The sequence below is a fragment of the Grus americana genome, chromosome 10 (genome assembly GCF_028858705.1).
Source record: "Grus americana isolate bGruAme1 chromosome 10, bGruAme1.mat, whole genome shotgun sequence".
Lineage (NCBI taxonomy): Eukaryota > Metazoa > Chordata > Aves > Gruiformes > Gruidae > Grus > Grus americana.
Window position 1 is genome coordinate 9,066,552 of NC_072861.1, and position 15,738 is coordinate 9,082,289.

A 15,738-nucleotide genomic window follows, 5' to 3' on the forward strand; every position below is an offset into this window, starting at 1 on the left:
TCTTAGTTCCCACTTTTTATGCAATTCTTCTGACAATTTTTTTCTAACCTTCTTCTGGTACTTTATAACTAACCTCAATCAGAACCTCTTTCTCCCCTTCATCAGTATGCTTTGCGTTATCCAGTTCATCGTGCATCTCAGAGAGCTGGTCTTGAAGATCTCTGATCTCAGTCTGGTGTTGTTCCTGCTCCATCTTCACTTGAAAAAGCCTGATCAGGAAAAATCAGACAGGATTTTTTCATTTGTACAAATACTAATTTGTTCTTTCAAGTACTATAAAGATACAAGTATCTATTCCCATGTTCTCCACAAGGGAATGGGCTATAATGAGGCAGAAAAATGAAATGTCAGAGGGGTAAAAATAAGAACTCTTAAGTAGATATTTAAGTGGAAAGTTGTATTTTATTTTAAACCTGGTACTATATTCTTGACTAAAGCATTCAAGAGTTTCCATATTTTAAAGACTTGGACTATACGACCATGAAATATTAAAAGCAATTCACACCAAAAGGAAGACTATAAATTCAGCAATCTTTCTCTTCCTTCCAGATATTCTAAAAAAATGCCTCTCTTTAACGGTAGAAACATTTCCTACAATAACAAACATCACTCTGATTCCATTAACATATTCTGAAGATGCAGGTACTTTTAATCTAAAATTAAATATAAGAATAACTTTTCTAGAATTAACTTACTCCTCTAGGTTTTGCCTGAGTTCCTTCTCGCTTTCTTCCAGCTGCTTTTTTAAGGCTTCTTTTTCACATATACTTTCATCAAGTTGCAACTGAAGATCTTTCAGGCTTGCTTGTGTAGCATCTCTCTCTTCTTTGGAATTTTGCTGATTCTGAATTTTGTACACCAAAAGTTAAGCAAGATAATAGACAAAGCATAAATTAATTTAAGGCTCTTTTTTATTATATGAAAGAAGCCATTTCAAGACTTTAATATTTTTCACTTGTATAAGTGTTTATTAATTTAGGCATATTAAAAGCTTGAAATGTTTATTAAAACACACAAAGCACTGCTTTTTTATTTTTATTAACAATGTGAGAAGTGAAGTCTCCTCAGTACTATCTAATCAGTTTCAAGTATATTGATTCTTATCACAGACTAAAAATGCAAACCAAAAGAATCCAAGCTGTTCTTCTCATGTCTTCAGGGCATGGCTGTACTTAACTACTTTGAATTCAGCACTGCAAAAATAACGCTGTAATTAATAAACAGCAGCTACATGAGGAATACAGTTTGTCTCTCACTCCATGTCTGTCTTGCCACAGTCAACAGATTAACATTTACCTCTGCAGATACCTAAGAAATTTTATGTGCATGTGCCTAAACATTTCTATTCACTGCTCCAAACTCCTTCTCAAATACTAAGAAAAAAGAGATTTATTAAAAAGGGTAACTGCTATGAGTAACTACACTTAAAAAGTCTTCTGTAAAAGCACAGGTATATATGGATTAAAAAATATATGAAGCAAAACAGATTCAGCTGGTTGATCAGTTGTCACTTAGAAAAATATATTTGAAACAGTCAAAAGCTTTATAACAACAAATTGCCATACCCTAATTTCTAAATCCAGTTTCTTCTCTAATTCATCAACTTTTCTTTCAAGTTCTGCTTTTTGTTCCACCAATGCTTTTACTTCAGCCGAAGAATCAGAAACCTACAATTAAATAGAGATGTTTATTCCCACAAAGCCAAGATATTCTTTGACAATTGTTTTTTAAAACCTAAAGTAAAGCTATAAGCAAGGCTAATAAAGTGTAGCATCAACTGCCTGAGCTCACCACGGACTTTTCATATGGGTCAAGCCAAGTTAATATTTTCAAAGGAACCATGATTTGAGCTTCATAAAACTTGGTAATTGCTCAAGGCATGTTGCCAATAATACAGAAAATATACATACCTAAAGAAAAATTCAAATTAGGCAACTTATGAATTAAATCACGAGTACTTGGGGCCAAATTTAACTGAGATGTCACCAGTTACACCAAAAGGACATCAAAGGGATTCATGCTTATATGTCAAGACAGATTTTCAAACACTGCTTTTTGGTAATTTCTTAAGATGTGTTTTATATTTTCATTTTAACTAATTATAGCCCAGGATAAAATAATCATCAAAAGTAAGCATTTAATCATTCTTATGTCATCACTGAAACAACTGGGCATTTCTTCACTTTGCTTTAGAACTGAAAAAAGAGTGCACCACGTAGCAGGAAACAAAAAAAATTCAGTAGGCAGATTGTCAAATGCTATTATTATAATATGGCTTTTAAACAATATCCTAGATTACTGCTTTTACAAATTAAATTACAAATTAAAATACTCTCTCCACTTAGATATCTATTTACATCACTATAATGAGAAGATGCTCCACCTTTATTTTTTATAGCTATGTATATTAGCTTTTTCTTCAATCCAACAACCTTTTGATGTTCAAGTTAAATTTGCATCTCTCCTTCTAAAATGTAGAAGCTCTCACGGTAGACTCCTATACATTCTTTTTTAATTGTTAACAAATAGATTTCCCATAAATCACCTCAGCGCATGATTAAAATTAAGCTATACTACTGAGAGACTACAAGAATAGTGTAACTGAAGTCAATGAGGGGATTCAAATTTTTAAAGCCCTGTTTGAACACTGTATCACTATGAAACAAGCCAAAACAACTTAAAAAATTTTTTACCTGTGTCTTTCCAGCAGCTCTTGACTTTAAAGTCTGAATTTTCTCAAAAACCAAGTTGACTTTCCTCTTTGTCGCATCATCATTATCAGCACTTCTAAAACACAGACAGTACAAGTAAGCAATGATATGATCAAAGGTGCTATTTTGTTAACATTAAAACAAATTCAGAGTGTCCAAACTATTGAAAATTACCCACCATTAAAAAAAAACCAAAACAAACTAGTCAGAAATTATCTTAACTATGATTTCACTAAGCCCTTTAAAGAGAGGCTGTTAAAAAATTATATTCCAAATGATTTAATAAAAAAAAATAAAAAATCCCTGACCTCTAACTGCAACTCTCTTCTACAAAACTATAGCTGTGGAAAGACAGGTATTCAGCATGTATATTATTCAAACATACTGAAATTAGAAGCAATCAGTACTAGGTTTTTCAAGTCCTAACCATGAAATAGCACTTCAACAGCTCCCAGAACCTGCTACATCAGGAATGCAAAGAATTTTAAGTGCATATTGTATATTTTAATTAATTTCTCCGTCCTTCATCTTTCAATAAGTTATCATTTAAAAATACCAAGTAAAAGAGTTACAGGTGGACAAAGGATTAAATGCACAGCAACAAGAGAGCTTCTGTCAAACCTTAAGAGATAACACTTTTTTGCTCCTGTTTAAAAAATCCACAAGCTTTAACGCCCATGAGGCGTGATTTGAAGTCTTCATGAACCTCAATATCACATGAAGTTTAACTCCAGACGTATTTAAAAGGCTAAACATTCTGATTCACAAATTTCAACTACATTTAATCAAATCCTGTACAATACCTCATGTAAGCCCTGATTGCCTGGGTATTTTGAGATCCTATAATGCCTTGAAGGACACAGCTGAGATACAGAGTTATGAAACAGACATTTCATTTAGTTACAGCTTTGATTTTACAGTTTCACATTTTAAATGTAATAGAAAATACACACTGAGAAAATACAGTCTCCTCTGCAAAATTTAACTATGCTTACTAACCCTTCCTTAAGGTAATTGTAAAGTATCTGTTTAGCAGTCTCTTCATTCGTTTGCTGTGCAAGATTTTGCTGGCCTTTTAAGAGATCAGGAGTTGCCTAAAACGACAAGATAAAATGTCAAAAAATATAATCCTATGAGGATTGTAAATACAACCTGGAAAATTGAAGTTGTCTATTCTATTATATTATGAAAACATTCATGTACTGTGGACCTCAAGTTCACAAAGACCCATTGGAGTTTTGGCTTACTGCAAAAAGAAAGCGTACTCCACACTAAATGAAAGAAAACATAATTTTGCATGGAGGTACATATATTTCAGCATTCTACTTTTGTGCATTTACACTTAAGAATCATCATAACTAACATAATTTACAATAATCTTCTTTGGCCCCACCATCTTCCTTCAACCATACAAGAATAAGCTGTTTTACAAACCACATTTTCTATACCTGCAACTACAGGAATAATTTTTGTATTTATATTTCTCCAGAACAATTATGCTATCCCATTTGGAAGTATTGTGTGATGGGAGTTTGTTCTAATGAAGAGCAGAAAAACATGCATTTAACAATATGAGAGTTTTAGTATGCTTGAGTGCAAAACACAACTTAAAGCATAAATTCAAAATTACCTGTATATTAGGGACAGGTGAAAATGTTTTTACAGAAATTTTCTTGGCTTCTGAATCAGGTGGAACTGTGATTCGGTTTGGCAACAACAAAGTAGAAGTTACTGTTCTAACTTCCTCTCTCTTATTCTGTCCTGGGAGTGTAGACGACCTAAACATCGAACTCTCAGTATCAGCTCCATTTTGTTTATGGTATTGCAAAGAATTGAAATTGCTGTTCTGAGTATCTTTATCAGGCATTTGTAGTTTTCCAATACTTCGAGCAGAAATCTTCATCTCTGTGGAAGGTGACTTTTGATCTCTGGATAACCGCTTGTGAAGGCAAACTTTAGATGGGCTCAGCAAGTGCTCAGTTGACTTACCCAAGCTTTTACTGAATTCACCTAAATAACCTGAATTTACATCAAGCCCTAATGACAAGGCACTATCAGCACTTCTTGATCTTTTACGATCATCTGGATGAATTCTATTCCTTTTTCCTGACCTACCTCTTCTATGAGGATCAACTTTCTTATCAAACTTTTCAATTAGCTGATCTACTCCTGGAAGTGAACCAGTGTCAATATCACGACCAGTTCCAGGCAAAAAAGGGATATATCTTCTGTTTTCATGACGATTAACATTGTCTGCATAGATGGCATACTCTTGGTCATCAAGTAAAAATCTGTATAAGGAATTTGCAGAAGTGGGAGTAGCTGATGAGGACGATGATCTTCGTGAGTTATCCAATACTGGCCCAGCTGAATCTTGTCTGCGGAAGGGAAGAACATCTGGTCTAGGTTTTCTAGTCTCTGAATAAGCAGTGGGACTAACACATGGGGATCCTCCTGCAGATGAAAATGATTCTGAAACACACACTTCGTTGGAGCTGATCATGCTAGTGGGGCAATCCAACAGCTGCTTATTTTGGTCTTCGACTTCTACTGACCTGTTCAAATGTATCTTTTTTGAATTTGCTTTGGTTGGCTCTGTGAGATATGTATTTGTTTTCTGTAGGGAGATTACTTTAGATGAGGAAATCCAAGGCTTTGCTTCAGTTTTTTCAACTTCAAAAGATACAGATTTACTGCATGCAGAAGATTGGTAATTATCCAATTTCAAGTTATTTTTTTCAGGATCATAAGGCTGTAAAAGTTCAGGATGTCTTTGAAAGTTCAACAAATTGGAGGACTTCATTGTTCCATCTTTAAAATCTGATATTCCATTTTCCTCTTCATCCAGTTTGGTTATCTTTAGGCTTTTAAGCATACAGGGTTGCATATGCTGTGTTCCAGGAAACTTTGTGTGTTCACTGTTTTTGTCCTCCAACATAAAAGCAGTATTGGAGTCTGTGGCTGGCTTGCTTACAGTCTGAGAAATGACCTGCTGTTCTTTTCCAGGAGGAGGAGAATTTTCTGAAAAACATCCTTCTGTATTGTTTAGTACTATGTAAGGATGTCCATCAATTCCTTGGACTCTAATACTGACACCATAAGACCCCGTCCTAGAATTTTGTGCATTTCTAGTTTTCTGAGTCTCTTCACTTGCAAGTTCAAGAGTGACTTCATAGTCCTGCTGCACGTGCTTAAAACCAAAATATGGCTCCATGATTATCAGAGGATTATAGCTGAATAGAAGAAAAATTACAAAAATGTCAGTTTTAAATACTTTAGATTATTTCATTATTTACTTTATTCCACCATTCACTCGGACTATGAAGACTAACAGTAATACACAGAGAAATCAATATACAAGTTATACAAAGCCCAAAGTGAATGCATTGTATTACAAGACAAATGTCTGACTGACTGATTCTGATCAATGTAATGTTATTTTATGACTGTAAATGTTAAGAAATAACAACAGTTAAGATTACCTACACTGAGTTGGTGCTAGTTCCTTTGGAATCAAACGACTTCAAATGTAAGCAAGTCTAATACAATTTTTTGAGTCAAAGCAGCTTTTATTTTGGGTATCTCCACTATGTTTACTGAAAGACTGTACCCTTCACAAATCAATGATAATTTGATAGCCAACAGTTAGTACCAGCCATATTAACATTTAAACATAAGCCCAGGAGAGCAAAACACAACCAGACAGTTTTAGGTAACTAAAGCACTGCAAGAAAGGTCAATCTCCTCATGCCTTTGAGTTGCACTTTTACATACCTGGCTTTCAACATTTGTTTCTAAAGACATCTGAAAATAAACATTTTAATTTATTATCTCATTGTCATCCATAAGAATTAACTTTCTTATATATTAATTTAACAATCTCCCAATTGTGGGCTTGCTCCAGAAAACTCCAGTTGCTATTTTAAAACAGATACTTTGATGAGCAACAGAAGTGGAAAAATACTGCTAGTATTTCCAAGCCTGATGATACCTTTTTCAGAAACAATAGGAAGGCTAAATCCAGCCTGTATGTGCCTAAACTGTTTCAGGTCTAGAAAACAATAATTAAACCCTGCCTGCACTTTTAATGTTAAATGCCACCTGTAAGAGCTGGGTTTGTGGGTAGTTTTACTTTACTATCTGTTGCATATTATGAGCCAACTGTCTAGCGGCAGAGTCAATGCAGTGACAGTAAGAGCTGTGTCTATAAAAGAATGGAACACAAGACTGTCAAACTAATGCAAAAACCTGGAGGGAATAAACTTTTGAACTGAGCTGGAAAGTTGAGTAATCACTGAAACCTGACAAAACCAAGATCACTAAACAATGGTGAATAATCATCAAGAGGAAACAGAAACAGGATGTCTGATGGAAAAATAAACCTCTGCAGCCAGTTTCACTCTCCTGTGTATCTCAGCATGAATCATCTCCCTCAGATATTTTAATCAACACAGAATTATCATTTTTTCCTGACAGTGAATTAAAAAGTTTGACTCAATATTCATAGTACACTAGTTTCCACCCAACTCTTCCTTGTAGCAAGACAGTTCCCCTCAAAATCCTCTTTCTAAAAACCAACTGCAGCTCCTCCTCAACAGCAGGCTTGCTTCATCTGAAGGAATCTGCATATGTCTCTCTAAATACAATGCTAGATATCTAAGTGATTATTTTAATGAAGAAAAGAAGCACAGTCTCATTGTCAAAGTCTTCCTTAGATATTAAAAAATTTGGTGAACTAGTTAAATTCACCATAATTAATTCAGGGGTTAAATCCACTTAGTAAAGAGAAGTAAATAGACACTATGAATTTGACCTCCATTCAAGACCTCCTGGAGTAGGAAAAGCAGCAGAACAAGGGAAAAGCGAAGATGAACCAAAGAAGGCTAAGGGAAGTAGAAAAATGAAGGAGCAAGAACAATGGAAGGAAACAGCAAGGACCAATACACTTCAATATCTTGGGCCTCTGTTCTATGTATTTCTCCACACTTTTTTACCTTCTTTTCTGTATACTCATAACATCTCACATGAATTACTCTGTTTCAATGTATAAGCTGAGACAAAAATGACCAAGTAAAAATAGCAGAAGCTGCTTCTAATCACCCAGAGTCAATGAAGAGAACTCCATTGATTTAGTGGGTTTTTGACCAGGGCACTGAAATCAGCTTCTGAGCTGCACTAATGGTGGCTGAGAAAGCAAAGAAGGAAAAAGAGATAGCACTGTACAGAGCTGTAACTTAGAGTATACACTGTAAAGGAACCAGACCACACTAATCTAATGAATGGTTGCTGGAGGGAAGAAAGAAACCAGGCTCTCCAATCTGTTCTTTAAACTGTTGAGTGGGTCCAGCTACATTCATCACTATCTCAAAATTGTTCTTTGTTTCCTCAAGGCAACAAAAAGAAAGTATTTTTAAAAGTTCAAAAGTTGTTTTCAAATAAAGTAAGCATTTTGAAGCTTTTATGCTTTCCATTTTTATATTACTGTTATATTATATGATGTTGGTCTGAAGTTATTACTATGGGTATGCAATGAAATAATAAAAATTTAAATAATTTCAAGTTTTAGCAAAATAAAAATAATGAAAAAGTTTCTCAGACTTCTAAATCAAATCTGCATGATTGTCTAGGGAAAAAGTGTTAATAAGACATGATCTTGTAACTGAAAATTACTAACAAAGAAACTTCAAACAGCCTATGAAAAAAGCAACAAAATTATGTATTTTCTAAAGAGCAAGCAAATGTTTAAAATGTCTCAATGTTTTTAGAATGATTCAGAACTCTAACTTTATAAAAAGATATCTAGTTTGCAGAATACAGCATGCTGATACTACTTAGAGTAAGTTAAAATCACTCATGGCATATTTGCATGTGACCATGTAAGTGAAAAAAACCCCATGATTTATACATAGTTGGTAGCATACATCTGCAGTAGATGAATATGTGAATGTCTTTAAAAAGGCTCTCCACTTAGCAATTCTAGCAAGATTAGAAATGCCACCAATAAGTTTAGACAAATTACTTAGTATGTGAAAGTTTACACTACACTTTAAAGCTGTATGTGTTAGCAGACGTATAAAAAGACTAAAGTTCATCTGAATTTGCCAACAGTGGTAACAATTAACAAACACAAGAAAAAGAGGTCAATAAGAATAAACCTAAAACTTAAAAAAAAATTATTCAAATCAATCAGCATAAAGAATAGATAAGCAGTAAATTACAATATGTCAAATTCAGGGTGACTACAAAAGTTGTGCTTTCCAACATGTTGCAAAGTTGCTAAAATATTGAATAACCAGGAAAACAAACAAACAAAAAACCCCACCAAAAAAACAAACCTCAAAACCAACCACAAAACCCCTAATGTATAGTGGAAACAGTATTTAGGTTAATAATGTACCTTAAATTAACCATTAATATATTTAATTTGTCTCTAAAAGTATATTGACATAAGTGTATTTGTCTTCATGTGCATTATACTAATAAAATACTTGATTTTACTATACAAAAAGATAAAACCCTGTAGAAATCAAAGTGCTAAAGCAACCATTTTTAAATAAAATATTTTATCTTTCTGAAACTGTGAAAAAATTATATATATAAATCCCCATTACATCTACAAGAAAATAAGACAGCTGGCCCTACCGTTCAAATGTTTGAAGGCTGTACTTAAAGTTCCTGTTTTAAAGGATGTCAAGCCACAGTGGATAATACTCCCATCAACTACATAATATCAAAAAGTTATTTTACAATGCACAAAACCCCCAGTTTTGTAATATTGTAAACATTTTTAAATTTAAAAAAGCATTGCTAGTTTTTCTCACACAGCCTTTCTGATGAAAACCTAAAACAATTAATCATGTTAATTGTTTAATTACAGTTACAGTCATATTTCTACACACACACTGTACAGTCATCATCTCAGGCTTTTGCAGGCTTACAGTAATAGATTAAGATGGGAGAGAAACAGCTTCAGACCTCTCATCTGTCTGCCTCACTCCTGTGATGGACGTCACCATGTCAAAAATTAGAACATCTGAACACTCTGATGGCTTAGTATTCACCTCAGCCAAGAAAATTTGCAGACTGGCATACTCAGGTAAAAGCAATCAGTCTTGTGTTCCATACTATTAACGATTGAAATTCTGACATCTGATACAGCAGAGAAGCCGACAGCTGGGGGCACTGACAGCTACAATTGTCCAGTTTTAATCTTCTTTAAGTCTGCTGAAGCCCTCAAATGTTATGACAGAACAGTTTGTTTACTCTTAAGCTTAAGAAAAGAGGTTAGATATTTTAACAGTAGTTAGGAAGAGATTTTCCCTGTTTGCAGGGCTCCTTGTTTCCTTGTAGTTACTTATAAAAAATAGAAGTTTGGGGTTTTTTTTAAATAGAGGATGATATAAATTCTAATTCCGGGTTTTCTGCCAAACTAATACTTTTGATTTTAAATAATATAGTCTTGCTAGTAATTTTATTTGCGGTCTCAAAGGAGTTTAAAAATACAGTTTTCAGAAAACAGAAGCAATGATTCTGCATAAATTCGTAATTTAGGTAGAAGACTGTCATTCTATTATTTTATAAAATTAGTTCTTATCTCCTATTTGTGAAGCAAGTAGTATCATAACAGCATATACAAACTAATCAGGACATAGGAAATAACTACTTCAATAAGTTTTTTCTTTTGAAAATATTCTACTTGCTAAAACAACAGATAATATAGTCAAGGACATACAGATATGGAGTATATTCACTGTATGCACCAGATAAGTTATTTTATTTGAAATTTCAGCAAAAGAGTAATTTTCAATCAAATCTCTCCTTGAAAACTGGTAAGAGCTGAAAGAAACTGACTTAATGAGTTTACCAGAAAACTCAGCCTGAGCCTGCAGGTCTAGGACTTTGTATCTACATAGGCCCTTCCTCACTCTGAAACCCCATGAAAACTATGCGTCATCCCTGTGTGGTCACACTCAGTTTTATCAGGCTACACAATCAAGTTCTTTAAAAGGTTCCAAATACGCTGGCTTGAAAGATGCCTACTTCACTTCAATGTTGTATGTTACCAACTGACTTAAAAAACGTAACACACTATCCCCAAAAGCAACAATTCTAGCACTCTGGTATCTCAGCTTGTACAATCCTCCCTGTGCCTTTACTGAACCAGCAACCATCAGCCCCACAAGTTTTTGCTGATCCAGCAAAAAAATAATCGCGTTTTCTATCGGATCAATGAGTAAGGTACCAGGAAATGATAGGATTGCCTATTTTGGCAGCAACATGGCCTTTGACTACTTGAGGCGATCACAAAATTCCAAACTGAATTTGTGCTTTAACTCCATTTTCAGGGACAGAAACCTGGAAAAACTTCTGTGCACAAACAAAATCGGCACTCAAAGTTGTTCAGGCCTTTCAGTTTTGGGATTTCTTTTTAAAATAAGCCTTCATTAAGGTGTTTAAACACTCATTTTAAATACTGACCTCCAGTGACTAGGAAAGTCCCATATTTTGTCATTACTGAGAAGTGGTTTCATTTTTCTGAACAACTTATTTTTGGCAAAAATAGAAACTATGACATTTTTGTTTATAAAGAGTACTTGTCAGCAGAGGTTCTCATGTCTGAAAATCCAATACTCTGCATGTTCTTATGTAACATTTCTTCTTCAGTGGTGATACAATACTTTACAAAGAACCACAGGAAAGGAATACTAACGGTTTAACAGGTCAAAACCATTTTTTTAAAAATGCCTCCAAAACATTTCCTTTCACAGTTATTTTAAAGCTAGCTACTAGAAGCTATGAGACCCACCTTACAAAAAAAGAAAACTCCTGTAATTTGGAACCCCACTCTCCCTGCCAACATGAGCAGAAAAGACTGCCTTTCAGATATGGCTATTCCCTTCAGTGGCTCTGCAGCCTTCCTAACATTACAGCATCATCACAAAGGCATGAAATTGTGTCCACTCATCCATTTCAGTTCTTCTTTAGCCAAATCTACAAGACAAATTTATTAAAAAAACCACCTTCCCAAACCTGTTAAATGCCACACTCTGCATATGAAGCTTGCTCTTCTGTATCCTGCCCATACATGCTCATTATTAAGCATGCCTCTAACATATCTGCTGTAAAGCACCTCACACTTTCTGCTTCCAGCACGTGAGCCAACTAGCTGCGCTGGACAGACAGTGCTCCTGGGATATATAATACAGGCAGAGATGGTGACCAGCATGTGGGGGGAACACACTATCCCACCAGCGGATATGTTCCCTGGCCTCCTTAAAGAGCCACAGATCCATCACAGGTATTGCCTCACATTACATGCATGCTCCTTTTGCATACAACTAGTGAAAGAATATGGAAGAATAAAACGGAGCTGACTTTCCCTATGGGACTAAGACTGCTCCCTGGCTCTCCTGATGATAGAAAAACAGGAACTCCCTCATATCCCATATCATAATCCTGAGACTCCTAAGACTGAATCAACTGAAGATATTTCATTAAAGCAAGATTCGGGTACACCACGCTATCCTCTCTTCAGAGGAGTGAACTTTTAGAATTCTGAACATTTCAAGCTATTAAAAGGCTAACATATCAAATTACATTTAGTTCCATGAAAGCTATTTCCAAATTTTCTTACCACAAAAAAAAAAAAAAAGTTGTCACTGCCCATATTATTTAATCAGGGCCCTTTTTTTTTAAGAAGAGAGGGATGTAACAGTTTATGGATGCACAGCAAAATGCCAAGAAGAAACTACAAAATTTGTCCTCCAGCTTTACATAACATCGAGCTTGCTCTCCAAGCTAAATAATGAGCTCTCTGTGCAGCTGACTATTCAGAAGTACCAGCAATATCACACAAAGACAAAGTGGCTGTTAGGTCAATAATAAATGGCAGTGCTACAGAAAAAGGACAGGAAATAACTTGAGGAGAGAAGAGGAAGGAAAATTTACATACTGTGAGGATAAAGAAAAGGAAGCAAGCAGGATAATTCATGGCAAGACCAAAACTGTAATGTTTTCACACTTGGTGGAACACAATCTCACAAACATGCCTGGCAAGCACAAAGGGAACCTTCATCACTATCAATCCTACTTAGAATCTGAGGCTTCTGCAAAAGGAATATGGGCCTGGTTTTCTGTCCCTTTTAATCTATATGGAAGATAGCTCTGGGGTAGTTGACTTTACTTGAGCTTACAGGACAGCAGGAGGGAGAAAGGTGAAATTTTAAAGTTCTAGATATGGGACTGTAAAAAGGGACAGTAAGACTCATTTAAGAGCAAACTGACAATATCTAGCAACAGAAAGACATCTGCAACAAGTTCGCCATCTTTCCAGTAGATTCCTTACCCTCATTTAAGATTTTTTTCCTACTTGAGGTATACTTTTTGTCTATATAATTTATGTTTGTATCATATCTAACAGTCACTCCTCACAATTATTATAAGGAAAATTATTATAGTTATGGAACACAATAAAACTTCCACAGCAATTTCTTCTTGCCCCTGTACTGTCTGTAAACTGCCACTCCCTGTCTAGTGATCAAAATTCAAAACTTTCAAAAGGCCTACAACAGAGGATTTTGTACAATACATCATGTCATAATTCAGCATATGCAGGTCTGCAGGCAGCAGTGGGGAAAAGCAAATTTCCCTGAGACAGACTTATTTTACTATTGGTCAGCTTTTCTGATGCCAGCATCAAAGAGCTACCTAAAATTTCTATAAGTTAAGAACTAGAAAACAGACCACTGAGTTTTTCCTACCTGTTGGAATGAAAGAGATGGTGGAAAAGTCCATGCTTGGAAAAAAAAATTCATGAGGTGCTGGGAACCTAAGCCATATGACATGTATTATTCAGAACTCCACATACCAGTGTTATACCACAAAGACTTATGCTTGTTATCATACAGACACAAGACCAAATCAATATATCTCTTCAGCCTCTAAGACAGGGCTGACTGTTATTATAGGCAGAATTAATCTTACATATTTCATAAAAAGTAAGCTAGCAATTTTTATTCTTCCAAAAGCACTACATATAAATGAACCGCAAAAGCTATTTCTAAACTTAATACTAGATCCTGTCCACCACCTTACATACAGTCCCTGCATGCATCTATATTATTGGTGCAGTGCCAAGGAGAAGAACTAGGTTTTGACCTGTTGCATTCCATTATGGTCCCAGGACTGCATACACAACATTGCACTGTTACCTGCATTGAAATTCATACCCATTGCCAGTCCAAGGTGTGCATAGTGCCAATGTAGAGAAGTAAATGCTGGAGAACCACACATCGACACTGCAAGTGGGTCACTCGAGACTCCCTTTGAAAGCAATAATTCCAGCCTCCACACCAGGACCCATGTAGGTCTGTGCCTTCCATAAATGGAACTTTTTTTTTTCTTTTGACCAAGTTGTGATTAAATATGGTAGTCATATGGCTTTGGGTACATAATGAAATCCAGCCAGGAACACTGACCCATAGAGAAGTCTAGGGACAGAAGGAAGTGTGCCATCAGAGTAGTACATTTTGAGTATTTCAAAATTTCTGAATGGATTTAACTTCTATTCTGTGAAAAATATCATAATCTGTTCTGATTTCAGATGCCAGCCTAGGTATGACAAGTTAGAATTTCCTGCAGGATGAAAATTCCAAATAACACTTTTCTTCCATAGGTGTTAGTGGAAGCAAACAGCCATGCTTAGATTAGTATGGATTACACACATTATTTTATCAATTTCTCCTGAAACGCAGTATAGCAAAGTGGATGAGTCTTGGATTTGCTGCCTTAGGGATGAGGATTTCAGTTTCAGTTCTGCCCAAATATTAAACAACCTTATTCAAATGCTCAGCCAATAAACCAGAATATTAATAGCCACCCTTTCAAGGACAGAAAGAGAACTGTATTTAATAAAGACTGTCAGTAGAAAGAACTATTACCAGCAGTTAGAGCAAAAGATACTGTTCACTTGCTTACAGCTTGGTTCATAGTCCCTCTGGCTGAAAAATATTGTGTGTGAGGAAGTCTCAATGTCTCAAATGTAAAACATCTTGTTAGTGCTATGAAAGTATGTGACAGATCAGCCAAATGCTTGAGCTGTGTGACAGCTAGCAGGTTTTGCTGGGCTTTTAAATTTTCTTATTTTTTTTTTCTTTTCAAAAGGAAAATCTGCTTCAATGGCCGTAAGTCAACAAAAAGACATTTTGGCAGATCCTCAGGTCTCAAACTGTCAAAGTTTGATTGAAGACAAGGACATAATATATATCCCATTTTCTTAACCTGCTATGTATGAATTCATATAGTCATAATTTTACAGGATTTATCCCCAGAGGAAATATGGCATGACCCATTAACCTTGATTACTGAGTGGAAATGAAAGCCTTAATTTTTGTTAATGATAAAAATATTAAGAAAACCCCAAATTTCTCATGTAATATTCTAAACTGTTACCACTGCAATATGTATTTTGTATCATTATTAAAAAGCTCTTTTTCTTTATTGAAGTAATTAGTTTCCAGATTCTCCCAAATCACAAACAAAAGGGAATCAGAGACAAAAAGCACATTAAAGGTATACTCAATCAGAAGTCAACCTGTATCTGAAACACAGTTCCAAGAAACTAGTTCATGTCATCTGTCTTGACTAATCCCAGGTCCTGTATACTGTGGTACTAGTTAAATCACTGGAGGAAGATGGAGAGTTACATTTGTTTACTATAATTATGCTGGTACAAGGTTTATGTGGACACGAAAGCCTACATAAATGTACTTATACTGCTATACTGTTTCATCTCCCACACAGGCTCATGTACAAGCTCTTTTTTGCCACTAACACGGAACCGAATCTACTGGGCTTATCTACTTGCACTTTTAAGTATCCTGACACCATTGCAGTACAATTAACATTTATAAACTTTAAATACAAAAAGCAAGCAAACAACAAAATCTTATAAATACTTATCTCAGAGTTAATTATATATATGTGATATGATCACACTCAATTTTTCCTCAATGTTATGATAAACTTG

The 15,738-nt window shown here is 35.0% G+C and overlaps 1 protein-coding gene across 6 annotated transcripts in view; it reads right to left on the reverse strand.

Moving 5' to 3' along the window:
* The window catches only part of CGNL1 (cingulin like 1), a 62,980-nt gene that overhangs the window by 40,681 nt on the left and 6,561 nt on the right, over window positions 1-15,738 (reverse strand). For all 6 annotated transcript variants that reach the window (XM_054836436.1, XM_054836434.1, XM_054836433.1 and 3 more), the window contains exons 2-7: window positions 4,342-5,944; window positions 3,711-3,805; window positions 2,694-2,787; window positions 1,566-1,667; window positions 696-844; window positions 74-209 (exon numbers count right to left, since the gene is read on the reverse strand). In XM_054836436.1, coding sequence (XP_054692411.1) covers window positions 74-209; window positions 696-844; window positions 1,566-1,667; window positions 2,694-2,787; window positions 3,711-3,805; window positions 4,342-5,925 — 2,160 coding nt within the window. In that variant the 5' untranslated portion in view covers window positions 5,926-5,944. The remainder of the gene's footprint in view (window positions 1-73; window positions 210-695; window positions 845-1,565; window positions 1,668-2,693; window positions 2,788-3,710; window positions 3,806-4,341; window positions 5,945-15,738) is intronic.